The sequence below is a fragment of the Scyliorhinus canicula genome, chromosome 23 (assembly GCF_902713615.1).
Source record: "Scyliorhinus canicula chromosome 23, sScyCan1.1, whole genome shotgun sequence".
Lineage (NCBI taxonomy): Eukaryota > Metazoa > Chordata > Chondrichthyes > Carcharhiniformes > Scyliorhinidae > Scyliorhinus > Scyliorhinus canicula.
In genome coordinates this window covers 24,644,781-24,658,192 of record NC_052168.1, presented here as the reverse complement: position 1 = coordinate 24,658,192, position 13,412 = coordinate 24,644,781, and the positions used below count along the sequence as shown (strand labels likewise).

General features: G+C 45.6%; 1 protein-coding gene across 11 annotated transcripts in view; it reads right to left on the bottom strand.

Moving 5' to 3' along the window:
- LOC119956323 (meiosis inhibitor protein 1) overlaps positions 1–13,412 on the bottom strand; it is a 536,433-nt gene that overhangs the window by 156,943 nt on the left and 366,078 nt on the right. For 10 of the 11 annotated variants that reach the window (XR_005458631.1, XM_038783445.1, XM_038783446.1 and 7 more), the window contains 2 exons: positions 11,842–12,105; positions 1,388–1,556 (listed from right to left, as the gene is read on the bottom strand). Coding sequence is in view for 10 of the 11 variants with exons in the window: in XM_038783445.1 (XP_038639373.1) it covers positions 1,388–1,556; positions 11,842–12,105 (433 nt within the window). In the remaining variant the exon portion in view is untranslated. The remainder of the gene's footprint in view (positions 1–1,387; positions 1,557–11,841; positions 12,106–13,412) is intronic. The other variant, XM_038783450.1, reaches the window with a different exon arrangement.

Below are 13,412 nucleotides of genomic sequence, written 5' to 3'. Positions count from 1 at the left end.
CAGCCCCTCCAAGAAGTGCCTCATCCCCTCCAGCCCCATAGGGAGTTCCGACCTGTACAGCCTGCTGTAGAAATCCCTAAACACCTTCTTCACCCCTACCGAATCATCAACCAGGTTCCCCTCACCGTCCTTCACTTTCCCTATCTCCCTAGCTGTCTCCCTCTTCCTAAGCTGCTGTGCAAGCATTCTGCTGACCTTCACTCCATGTTCATAAATAACTCCCTCGCCTTTCTCAGCTGCTCCACCGCCCTCCCTGTAGTCAGCAAGCTAAACTCCGCCGTTCCCTTAAAAGCCCTGCCTCTGGGGTCTCCGCATACCTCCTATCAATCTGTAATATCACCTTTACTAGTCGGTCCGTCTCTGCCCTGTCAACCTTCTCCCTATGAGCCCGGATCGAGATCAGCTCCCCCTGACCACCGCCTTCAATGCTTCCTGTAATGAACTCCAATTAGCTTTATTGGTTGGCCAATTGGAGTATGAGCTCCCTCAATGATAGCTCATTGAGGGGACCCATATAAGCACCTGTGTAGGCTTTGTGAGCCAGTCTTAAGTTGACTGGACTGCTAGCAGCACTGTTTCGAGCTGCTCCTGTAATATTGTTATTGTAAATAAATATTGGTGTGGTGACGGAACTCCTGCCTCCCGTGGATTGCTACACTTCCCAAACCACTGCTGCTGAAATTTCCCCCGTGTCATTGACCTGCAGGTAGCTCTGAATGCATTTCCTCAACCGCTTGCACACCCCTTCGTCCGCCAAAAGTCCCACATCCAACCTCCAATGCAGGCGCTGGTTAACGTCTTTGCTAACCTGCAGGCCAACCCAGTGCTGTGCATGGTCTGAGATTTTAATCGCCGAATACCCAGTGTCCACTACCCCAGCCAGAAAGGCCCTGCTCAAAATATATAAATCAATCCGGGAGTACACTTTATGCACGCATGAGTAGAAGGAGAACTCCTTCACCCTCAGCTGCCCATATCTGCATGGATCCACCTCGCGCACCCCCCCCCCCCCCCCCCTCCAATCAGCTCCATGAACCCTCTTAGTTCTTTTGCCATTGCTGGCACCCTGCCTATTTTCGAGCTTGATCGGTCTAAGCCATGGTCCACAACTGTATTGAAGTCCCTTCCCATGACCAACCTGTGCGAGTCCAGGTCCGCTGTCTTTCCCAGCATCCTCCTAATAAACTCCACATCGTCCCAAATTGGCGCATATACATTAACTAATACCACCTGCACCCCGTCGAGCTTCCCACTGACCATGTGGTCACTGAACCTTAATTGACTAATGTTTTCTCAATTAACAGGCAAACACTGAGGTTCCCATTACAGTACTACGATATAAAGACAAATCCGTTTTTCACAGACCTATACATCGATTGCTGCTTACCTTCGGAAGGTTGTGCATTGTTTTCTACTGTGAATCTTTGTAATATCTGAAGCAGTAATGGTCGAAGCAGATCAGAGGCCAGCATTATATTGTCACAATTCCTCAGGAAACATTTCAGTATCAACAATGCCTTGTAAGCCAATTCCATTTCTCCAACGTGGACCATATCCTACACGTACATAAAAAGCAAGAGGGTAGCCAGGGAAAGGGTTGGCCCATTGAAGGATAGGCAAGGGAATCTATGTGTGGAGCCAGAGGAAATGGGCGAGGTACTAAATGAATACTTTGCATCGGTATCCACCAAAGAGAAGGAGCTGGTGGATGTTGAGTCTGGAGAAGGGTGTGTAGATAGCCTGGGTCATATTGAGATCCAAAAAGACGAGGTGTTGGCGTCTTGAAAAATATTCAGGTAGATAAGTCCCCAGGGCCTGCTGGGATCTACCCCAGAATACTGAAAGAGGCTAGAGAGGAAATTGCTGAGGCCTTGACAGAAATCTTTAGATCCTCACTGTCTTCAGGTGATGTCCCGGAGGACTGGAGAATAGCCAATGCTGTTCCTTTGTTTAAGAAGGGTAGCAAAGATAATCCAGGGAACTACAGACCGGTGAACCTTACGTCAGTGGCAGGGAAATTACTGGAGAAAATTCTTTGAGACAGGATCTACTACCATTTGGAAGCAAATGGATGTATTAGCGAGAGGCAGCACGGTTTTGTGAAAGGGAGGTCGTGTCTGACTAACTTAATAGAGTTTTTCGAAGAGGTCACGAAGATGATTGATGCAGGTAGGGCAGTGGATTTTGTCTATATGGACTTCAGTAAGGCCTTTGACAAGGTCCCTCAGGGCAGACTGGTACAAAAGGTGAAGTCACACAGGATCAGGGGTGAGCTGGCAAGATGGATACAGAACTGGTTAGGTCATAGAAGGCAGAGAGTAGCGGTGGAAGGGTGCTTTTCTGATTGGAGGGCTGTGACTAGTGGTGTTCCGCAGGGATCAGTGTTGGGGCCTTTGCTGTTCGTAGTATTTATAAATGATTTGGAGGAAAGTGTAACTGGTCTGATTACTAAGTTTGCAGACGACACAAAGGTTGGTGGAATTGCGGATAGCGATGAGGACTGTCAGAGGATCCAGCAGGATTCAGATCATTTGGAGACTTGGGCGGAGAGATGGCAGATGGAGTTTAATCCGGACAAATGTGAGTTAATGCATTTTGGAAGGTCTAATGCAGGTAGGGAACATACAGTGAATGGTAGAACCCTCAATATTGAAAGTCAGAGAGATCTAGGTGTACAGGTCCGCAGGTCACTGAAAGGGGCAACACAGGTGGAGAAGGTAGTCAAGAAGGCATACGGCATGCTTGCCTTCATTGGCCGGGGCACTGAGTACAAGAATTGGCAAGTCATGTTGCAGCTGTACCGGACCTTTGTTAGGCCACACTTGGAGTATAGTGTTCAATTCTGGTCGCTACACTCCCAGAAGGATGTGGAAGCTTTAGAGAGGGTGCAGAAGAGATTTACCAGGATGTTGCCTGGTATGGAGGGCATTAGCTATGAGGAGCGGTTGAATAAACTCAGTTTGTTCTCACTGGAACGACGGAGGTTGAGGGGCGACCTGATAAGAGGTTTACAAAATTATGAAGGGCATAGACAGAGTGGATGGTCAGAGGCTTTTTCCCAGGGTAGAGGGGTCAATTACTAGGGGGCATTGGTTTAAGGTGCAAGGGGCAAGATTTAGAGGAGATGTACGAGGCACGTTTTTTACACAGAGAGTAGTGGGTGCCTGGAACGCGCTGCCAGAGGAGGTGGTGGAAGCAGGGAAGATACTGACATTTAATGGGCATCTTGACAAATACATGAATAGGATGGGAATAGGGATACGGACCCAGGAAGTGTAGAAGATTTTAGTTTAGACGGACAGCATGGTCGGCGCAGGCTTGGAGGCCCGAAGGGCCTGTTCCTGTGCTGTACTTTTCTTTGTTCTTTGTTTGTTCTTTGTTCTAACAGACACGTCACAAGGTAATGATGTTGACTGAATACAATGCTGGAACTTGAAAAACTGTAAGTCATTTTATTCAATTCAATGCTTCTTGTAATTTTTATGAAACATTAAAAGCTGAACAATAGTTGAATGTTGGTGGTTAGGCACTGCGAGTTAAATTTAGCATGCCTTGTCATTATTAGAGATAGGTGCAAATAATCCAATTTGTGTTCATTGTAAAATTGCTGCCCAATTATATTACATATCCTTGAGTAAATCAGGTGACATATATATGACAAAATTGGTATGCTAAGGAAAACAGTTGGTGGAATTTAATGTGTGCAACAGGGGCACTGCCCACTGGTTGGAAAACCAGTGTGAACTCCAAATAATTTATTTCCGGAAATTCTGATGCAGTTACCAGGCAGTCAGGCACATGCCTGGACACCGTTGAGCTTTCCAAGCAATCCTGTCCCCGAAGAGCTACTGGCCAATTAGAGACCTGCAGCTCTCCAGTATCAGCAGCACCAATGGTAGTGACTGCTACCTATGCAATAATTGGGCTTATCTTGAAGATTGTCATTGTATACTCCGATAGATGTGAGTGTGGATGGGGTGGAGGTGGCAGGGAACTGGTTGTTGGCAGTGGAGTGGGGAGTTCAGCAGCAAGTGCAGGGGCTACCTTTCAGCAGGACCACACTTTCTGATGCCAGGTCCTTCAGCCTAACAGGATTTGCTTGTATGACAAGTACCCTGCCTGCTGCTGGCTGAATATCACTGGTGGCAGGCTCAGTTAATTAAATGGACCTTAACTGCCTACCTAAGGGTCTCAATTGGTGTCCAGGCAGGAAGGCCTCCACTTTTTCAACCTGGAAGTTCCCCTCCAAGTCAATCACCATCCTGACTTGGAAATATTCCATCACTGTTTCTGGGTCAAAATCCTGGAACTCTTTCCCTAGCAGCACAGTGGGTGTACCCACACCATACGGACTGCAGTGGTTTAAGAAGGCAACTCGCCACCTTCTTCCTAAGGGCAATTAAGGATGGGTAACAAATGCTGTCCAGCCAGGGATGGACATCCTCATCCCATAAAAATTAAGTTTAAAAATGGATTGAATACTGAGGTTGGCCAGCTGGGAGGGTAGAGGCTGTCAGCAACAGGTCTTGGTAAAAGTATTGTTTAGGTCTTGTGGTTGATGAAGGGCAGTGCCCTGGGCTGAAGAAGCCAAACATTTGTTGTGGAACCCCTTGGCCTGGCTAAGGAAAGCTTTCTGACTTTTTCTAGCTTCCCAATAGCTTTACCTTTCTTGGAGCTGGCCAATGTGCCATTAGAGTCCAAAGTGCATGCCAGAGCCTTGATTTCCCTGTATTAATAAAGTCCTGCAGTGTTAAATAGGAAATTGGCAGAAATGGAGCTGCTCCATTGCAACTACTTCATTATCTCTTGCCCATCGAGAGAACTAAATTGGAAGAAAGAGGTGTCCTGTATGGCTTTTTTTTAGGCTAAATGGTAAAGTTGGGGGCCATTTCCAGGCACAATCTCTCACACACAATCTCTTCTGGGAGTCTGCTGGTTGCCACATGCTAATTACCATATGCTAATTGGATTCCTAATGCCCATTTTAGAACCTTAGAGCCAAATTTAATATAAACTAGTCTACTACAGTTTAACCAGCAATCCCCAGAAGCTGCCAAGGAAAGAAAGGTAAGTAACCTTTTAGCCCTCTAATTGTGAGAATCAAATTGAATCAAAGGACACAAGAGCAGGCTTTAAGTCCAAAGGAGGCAACCAGAAATACCAACGTAAGACTGGCCAGAATGGAGCTTGGCAATCAGAGAATGATGGAAAGAAGAAACATTTTTTGAAGGGGGACAAGGAGCACAAGGGGGAGCAAGGCGACTAGGACAATGCTTCCCAAACCGGTCGCAACCCTGTTGGGGTCACAGAAATAGCACATAAGTTGCACTCTCCCCCTCCAAGAATGTGCTCCAAACCTGCGCCAAGGTTGGTGTGGCATCTGGCATAGCCCTTGCCCTATGTCTCTGCCTCTCTCCGAGGTGGAGTGGAGAGAATGATAGACCTGGCAGGTGGGAAGAGGAACATTTCATAAATGTCTTATGTAGATCATAATAAGAACATACCAGTTCCATGTTTGCAAGGAGCAGCATGACAGTTGCAGAACTTATAGAATCCACAGAATTCCTGCAGTGCAGAAGGAGGTCATTTGACCCATCAAGTCTGCACCGGTCCTCCGAAAGGCCCCAGGCCCACACCTCCACCCTATCCTCGTAACCCCACCTAACCTGTGCAACTTTGGATACTAAGGGGCAATATTTAGCATGGCCAATCCACCTAACCTGCACATCTTTGAACTTTGGGAGGAAACCTATGCAGACGCAGTCACCCAAGGCTGGAATTGAACCCAGGTTCCTGACACTGTGAGGCAGCAGTGCTAACCACTTTACCGCACTATTCTGGTGACAAGCCCAGGTTAACAACTACCATCTTTATAGGGGAAAATGTGCAGCAAGGTGAGTGCACAGTCACCCTGATCAAAGAAGTAGGAGGGGAAGGCAGGAATCTTCGGGGAATATGGAGAGCTTGACTGAAATTTACAATGAGCAGGTGGATGAATAATATGTTTAATTAAAATACGGATGTTCATATTTATGTGTTGTATTACTGTTTTCTTTCCCTTTTTCTTTTTTTAATGTTCCATTTAAGGGGTAATTTAGTGCGGCCAATCCATCTACCCTGCACATCTTTGGATTGTGGGGCTGAGACCCACATAAACATGTACAAACTCCACACAGACAGTGATGCAGGGCCAGGATTGAACCTGGGTCCTCGGCGCCATGAAGCAGCAGTGCAAAGCACTGCTAACCGAACAAGGCGAAGGGTGTTCTGACTGATAGATGCCAGGAGAGGCCACCCCCTGGCTTCCCAACGGCCGTTGTGCCTCGTAGATCTGGTTAAACCTCTGAGAAGCCAGTCTGGCCAGCTAGTTCATCTCCTCAATGATAAAAGAAAATTCTAAGTGTGGGCTATCCTAGAGAGAAACTTGTCAGGGCTTGAAATAGTGACTAAGTGTAGAACTTGCAGACTGAAGCAGGGAGAAACTCCCAGCCAAACCCACCAAAGATTACACTTAGAGGGCTGGATTAGCCGATCGCTGACCCCAAAATCACGTTCAGTGATCGGCCAGAGAATCCACTTTTACACCGGAATTGGGGGCGCCGCTGTTTTTGCGATGCTTCGACCCCTCAAAAACAGCATACTCGAAGAGTATAGTGCACGCCGTCGGGACGGCCTCAGGAATGTTTCAGGCTATGGGCAGCACGGTAGACCAGTTGCTTCACAGCTCCAGGGTCCCAGGTTCGTTTCACGGCTTGGGTCATTGTCTGTGTGGAGTCTGCACGTTCTCCTCCGGGTGCTCCAGTTTCCTCCCACAGTCCAAAGATATGCTGGTCAAGTGGATTGGCCATTCTAAATTGCCCTTAGTGTCCAAAAATGTTAGGTTGGGTTACCGGGATAAAGGGGATAGGGTGGTAGAGTGGGGCTTAAGTAGGGTGCTCTTTCCAAGGCCGGTGCAGACTCGATGGGCTGAATGCTTCTTTCTGCACTGTAAATTCTATGAAATTCAATGGTAATTAAGTTGGATCTTAATGTTTATGAGAAGAAGCTACTTGTCATTTAGCAGTCAAGACCCACCATGGCAGCTGCCTGAGCTTCTATTGCACCCTTGCCGTTAGGCAATTCTTGAAATGCATTGGAAACTGTGATGTTCCATGGGTCGCTAGATGGAATTGGCAAACCTCTCCATGCTGAGAAGGCTCTGTATCAAGCCATGGGTCAGGTTGGAAGTGCTGGTCGTCTCCATCTTAAGTCATAACTTGCAAGCCTGTGGGTAGGCTGTCAATTGCATTGAGCATTTGGTTTGTGAAACCCATCAGGCTTCTTCTGAACCTTGGCCCTGATGCAAAGTCCTCATCTAACTCCTCTGCAGCATTAAAACAGAAATCCACCCAACTCACTGTGTGGAACCTTACTTGTCTATTTTAGAAGCAGGGGAATATCATAAAGACACGGTAGCAGTGGTTAGCACTGTGGCTTCAAAGCTCTAGGGACTCGAGTTCGATTCTCAGCTCTGGTCACTGTCTGTGCGGAGTCTCCACGTTCTCCCTGTGTGTGCATGGGTTTCCTCCGGGTGCTTGGCTCACTTGCTGCTTATTTTGTTAGGCATGCAAGTAGTCCTGTGTTGTAGTTTCACTAGGTTGACACCTCATTTTTCAGTACGCCTGGTACTGCTGGTCACATGCCCTCATGCACCTTCCTTGAACCAGGCTTGGTCCCTTGGCTTTGTGGTAATGGTAAGAGTGAGGGATATACTGGGTCATGAGGTTACAGATTATGGCTGATCAGTTCATGACCCACAACGTTTCATGGATGCCCAGTTTTGAGTGCTAGATCTGTTCTGAATCTATCACATTTGCACGATGGTGGTGCCACACAACATAATGGAAGGGGCTGGTTTAGCTCACTGGGCTAAATCGCTGGCTTTTAAAGCAGACCAAGCAGGCCAGCAGCACGGTTCGATTCCCGTACCAGCCTCCCCGGACAGGCGCCGGAATGTGGCGACTAGGGGCTTTTCACAGTAACTTTATTGAAGCCTACTCGTGACAATAAGCAATTTTCATTTCATTTTCAATGTGAAGACAGAACTGCTCGTCAGTCACTCCTACCGATACTGTCATGGACAAATGCATCAGCAGCAGGCAGGTTGGTGAGGATGAGATCTAGTATGTTTTTCCCTCTTGTTGGTTCCCTCACCACCTGTCGCAGTCCTAGTCTAGCAGTTATGTCCTTTAGGACGCAGCCAGTAGTGGTGCTACCAAGCCAATCTTGGTGATGGATATAGGGAGTCCCCTACCCACAGTACTTTTTGTGCCCTTGCTACCCTCGGTGCTTCCTCCAAGTGGTGTTTAATATGGAGGAGTACTGATTTCATCAGCTGATGGTTGTCAGTATGTGGTAATCAGCAGGAGAATTCCTTACTCATGTTTAACCTGAAGCCATGAGACTTCATGGGGTCCAGAGTCGATGTTGAGAACTCCCAGGGCAACTCCCCCCCCCCCCCCCCCCCCCCGACTGGATGCAACTGTGCCACCACCTCTGCTGGGTCTGCCTTGCCGGTGGGACAGGATATAGCCAGGGATGATGATAGTGGTGTCTGGGACATTGTCTGTAAGGTATGACTCTGTGAGTATGAATATGTCAGGATGCTTCATGGCTATTCTGTGAGTCAGCTCTCCCAAATTTTGCAAAAGCCCCCAGGTGTTAGTCAGACTTTGCACGGTTGACAGGGTTGGGTTTGCCGTTGTTTCCAGTGCCTAAGTCGATGCCAGGTGGTGTGTTTGGTTTCTTTCCTTTTAGACTTTATTGCAGTTTTTATATAACTGAGTGGTTTGCAAGGCCATTTCAAGGGCATTTAAGAATCAACCACATTACTATGGGCCTGGAGTCACATGTAAGCCAGACCAGGTGAGGACTGCAGGTTTCCTTCCCTGAAGGACATTAGCGACCCAGATGGTTTTTTTAATGACATTTGACAATTGTTTCATGGTCATCATTCGATCTTTTCGCAGGGATCAGTGTTGGGCCATTTGCTGTTCGCAGTATATATCAATGATTTGGAGGAAAATGTAACTGGTCTGATTAGTAAGTTTTCAGACGACACAAAGGTTGGTGGAATTGCGGATAGCGATGAGGACTGTCAGAGGATACAGCAGGATTTGGATCGTTTGGAGTCTTGGGCGGCGAGATGGCAGATGGAGTTTAATCCGTACAAATGTGAGATAATGCATTTTGGAAGGTCTAATACAGGTGTCATGTGAGAGTACCTTTAAGAAATGGGTGTTTATAAATGGGTGTGTATATAAATATCTGTAGTGAGAGTACCTTTAAGAAATGGGTGTTTATTACTGCAGTTAGAACATAGAACATTACAGCGCAGTACAGGCCCTCCGGCCCTCGATGTTGCGCCTATGTCAGAGAGGGATGGAGCTGGGCTGTCTGTCGGGGTTTTACTTTCGTTTTAGACTGTTTGCTGCAGGGTGTGTTTTAGTTTTGTTTTGAGAGCTGGATAGCTGCAGTCACAGCCAGAAGGTGTATGAATCTCTCTGTAATCTAAAGACTGTAAATCAATCCTGGTGATTTAAAACTAATAACAGTCGTGACTTTAACCTGATGTGCTTCTGGTAAAAGGTGTTTTAAGTCGTATGGATGTTAAAAGGAAAGCTTAAAGGATTACTTAGTGTTTGTGGGGTTGTATTTGAATTAATGGTTGCTAAGATGTTCACTGTATGTTTTAAAAAGGTTAACTTGAGTTCATAGAATAAACATTGTTTTGTTTTAAAAAGTACTTTTCCATTTCTGCTGTACCACTCCTGTAGAGTGGGCCGTATGCTCCCCATACCACAATCTATTAAAAGTTGTGGGTCAGGTGAACTCCCTAATACACCTTGGGGTTCTCTAAACTCTGGCCCATAACACAGGTAGGGAACATACAGTGAATGGTAAAACCCTCAAGAGTATTGACAGTCAGAGAGATCTTGGTGTCCAGGTCCACAGGTGACTGAAAGGGTCAACGCAGGTGGAGAAGGTGTTCAAGGCGGCATTCGGCATGCTTGCCTTCATTGGCCGGGGCATTGAGTATAAGAATTGGCAAGTCATGTTTCAGCTATATAGAGCATTAGTTAGGCCATACTTGGAGAATAGTGTTCAATTCTGGTCGAGGGTAGTGGGTGGGTGCCTGGAACGCACTGCCGGAGGAGATGGTGGAAGCAGGGACGATAGTGACGTTTAGGGGGCATCTTGGTAAATACATGAATAGGATGGAAATAAAGAGATAAGGACCCTGGAAGTGTAGAGGATTTTAGTTTAGACGGGCAGCATGGTCGGCGCAGGCTTAGAGGGCCGAAGGGTCTGTTCCTGTGCTGTACTTTTCTTTGTTCTTTGTTTTCTTGTTCTTTTAATTCCAGATATTTATTTTATTCAATTTCTACCATCTGCCATGGCGGAATCCTAACCTGGGTCCCCAGAATATTACCCTTGGTCACAACAATCCAGTGGCAATACCACTGCCTCTCAAATAAGACGCAGGACTCAAATCTGGGGCCTCACAAATAGAATTGCGATCTCTCACTCGTTGAAATTGGTTGTAGTTCATTTCTGATTCCGGATTTATCTAGTAGTAGTAAACTGGATTGCAACTCAGTTATATTTATATATGGATATTGATGGAGTCAAGTTTTATTTTTATAGGGGCTAGTAAAATGCATGCAGCTAATGGGCAAAATATTAAAAGTGTCTTGACTGTGGGAATCCAGTCATTTTCTCATATAACGAATGAACCATTGTATTCCATTATATTCAATACTGAGAAGTGATCGTTCTCCATTTATTCAACGAATCAATTTTAGTTAGGTGTCTGCCAAGCAATGAAACATTTAAAAAAATTAGAGCACCCAATCAATTTTTTCCAATTGAGGGGCAAGTTAGCGTACCAATCCACCTACTCTGCACATCTTTGGGTTGTGGGGTCAAAACCCATGCAAACAATGGGAGAATGTGCAAACTTGACACGGACAGTGACCCAGAGCCGGGATCAAACCTGGGACCTCAATGCCATGAGGCAGTAGTGCTAACCACTGCGCCACCATGGTGCCCCAAGCTATGAAACATGGCTGGTGTGAGAAAACATATCCAACATCTTTCCTAAGACTGCGCGCGCAGATGCTAGGCTAGTTTTGATAGGCACCGGTCAAATGTTTGATGAACAAGTTATCCTCTAAGTAACAGACATTCATTTGAACATGCTAGGAGGTCTCAGCTGAGAATTAGAAGCCAAACCAGGGGCTGGTTTAGCACAGGGCTAAATCGCTGGCTTTGAAAGCAGACCAAGGCAGGCCAGCAGCACGGTTCAATTCCCGTACCAGCCTCCCCGAACAGGCGCCGGAATGTGGCGACAGGGAGCTTTTCACAGTAACTTCATTTGAAGCCTACTTGTGACAATAAGTGCTTTTCATTTCATTTTATTTTTTCTTTGTTCTTGAATTCTTGAATCATCTATCTGTTTATTTGTGTTTAAAGTGATTTATTTTATGCTTAATACTTTTTGCCAGGTGCTTGACTTTTTTATGTATTGTTTGATATTATGTTTTTCCGTGTGTACCAGTGAGTGACTAACAAGGAAGTCATATTTTTGACACCTCCTACCAATCGAACTACCAATTCTTATTAGAAGGTAAGAGTCTCAACAGATATCAAGCAACATTAAAAGTTGAGGCACACCAGCAAAGAACAAGGATGCTTCACCAGTAGCATATTTCAGCAAATGTTTGTTTTAAAATTGTGGCAGAGTGAAAAATATTTTCAATTTTCATCCAGCTAAGAGTAATTATATGGCACATTACTTACCAGCAGAATGAGGAGTACATTTGGATTCCCTTGTATAATATTAATCACACAACTTGTGTCACTCTGCGAATTAGGAACCAAATTTTCATCCTCAAAAGATCTGATATCAACATGAGCAAACCAGCACCTCAAGACAAAATGACCAAATCTGTCTGTCAACTCTGGGTAATGGAAAAAAAACTTCAACACTAAAAGGTGGCAGGTGTAAACGGAAGGGAAGTTGAATATGCCCTCCAGGATCTTACAAATGGAGCCCAGTGTAACCTAAAAGACACAGAAAAAAATATCTGAATTACATGTTTAAGAATTTAGGCATCCCAAGTAAAGAATCCAGATGAATAAACTTACATATGAATGTTTATTTATCATGATAACCAGGTATACTGGATTACTAGTTTATCACCAAATTAGGGACAATTTTGTTTGGTGTGTTCATTCATTAGTTATCACTTTCAGACTTCACAAATTAATTTTGCATATGTTACGACCACAGCACATGTTACTTGTGGTGCAAGTCAAATCCCAGGCAGAATTTTTGTAGACAAATCATAACTCTTTTGTTTCACTCTGAAAATAAGGGGGGGGGGGGGGGGGTTGGGGGTGAATCTACTCATTCCAGGAGCATAGAATTCCAGTAACATTTATGGGATTTTAAAAAAACTAGAATATTTGAAATGAAATGAAATGAAAATGAAAATCGCTTATTGTCACAAGTAGGCTTCAATGAAGTTACTGTGAAAAGCCCCTAGTCGCCATATTCCGGCGCCTGTCCGGGGAGGCTGGTACGGGAATCGAACCGTGCTGCTGGCCTGCCTTGGTCTGCTTTAAAAGCCAGCGATTTAGCCCAGTGAGCTAAACCAGCCCCTTAACAATTTATTAACAAGCCGAAAAAAACTTAAGCACACAAAATTAAAGTTACACATTCAAAACAGTCTTTCAAAACACTTAGTCAAAACACAAGTAAACACCATCTTGGCAACTCAGGACTTTGTCTCCACAAGGACTTTGCGGCGGTCACTCCTCCCGATACTGTCAGACAGTTGCATCTGCATCGTACAGGTTGGTGAGGATGAAGTCAAGTATGTTTTCCCGCTTGTTGGTTCCATCACCATCTGCCACAGACGTAGTCTAGTAGCTTTCTCCCTTCAGACTCAATCTGTTCAGTCTGTGATTTTGTTACCAGGACACTCTTGGTGATGGACATTGAAGTTCCCCACCCAAACTATGTTCTGCACCCTTGTTACCCTCAATGCTTCCTCCAAGTGGTATTAAACATGGAGGAGTACTGGTTCATTAGCTGGGGGGAGGGGGGATGCGATATGTAGTAATCCTCAGGTTGATGTTGAGAACTCCCAGGGCAACTCTCTTCGTTAGAGAGAAGAAGGTTGAGAGGTGACTTAATTGAGGCATACAAGATGATCAGAGGATTAGATAGGGTGGACAGTGAGAGCCTTTTTCCTCGGATGGTGATGTCTAGCATGAGGGGACATAGCTTTAAATTGAGGGGAGGTAGATATAGGACAGATGTCAGAGGTAGGTTCTTTACTCGGAGAGTAGTAAGGGCGTGGAAT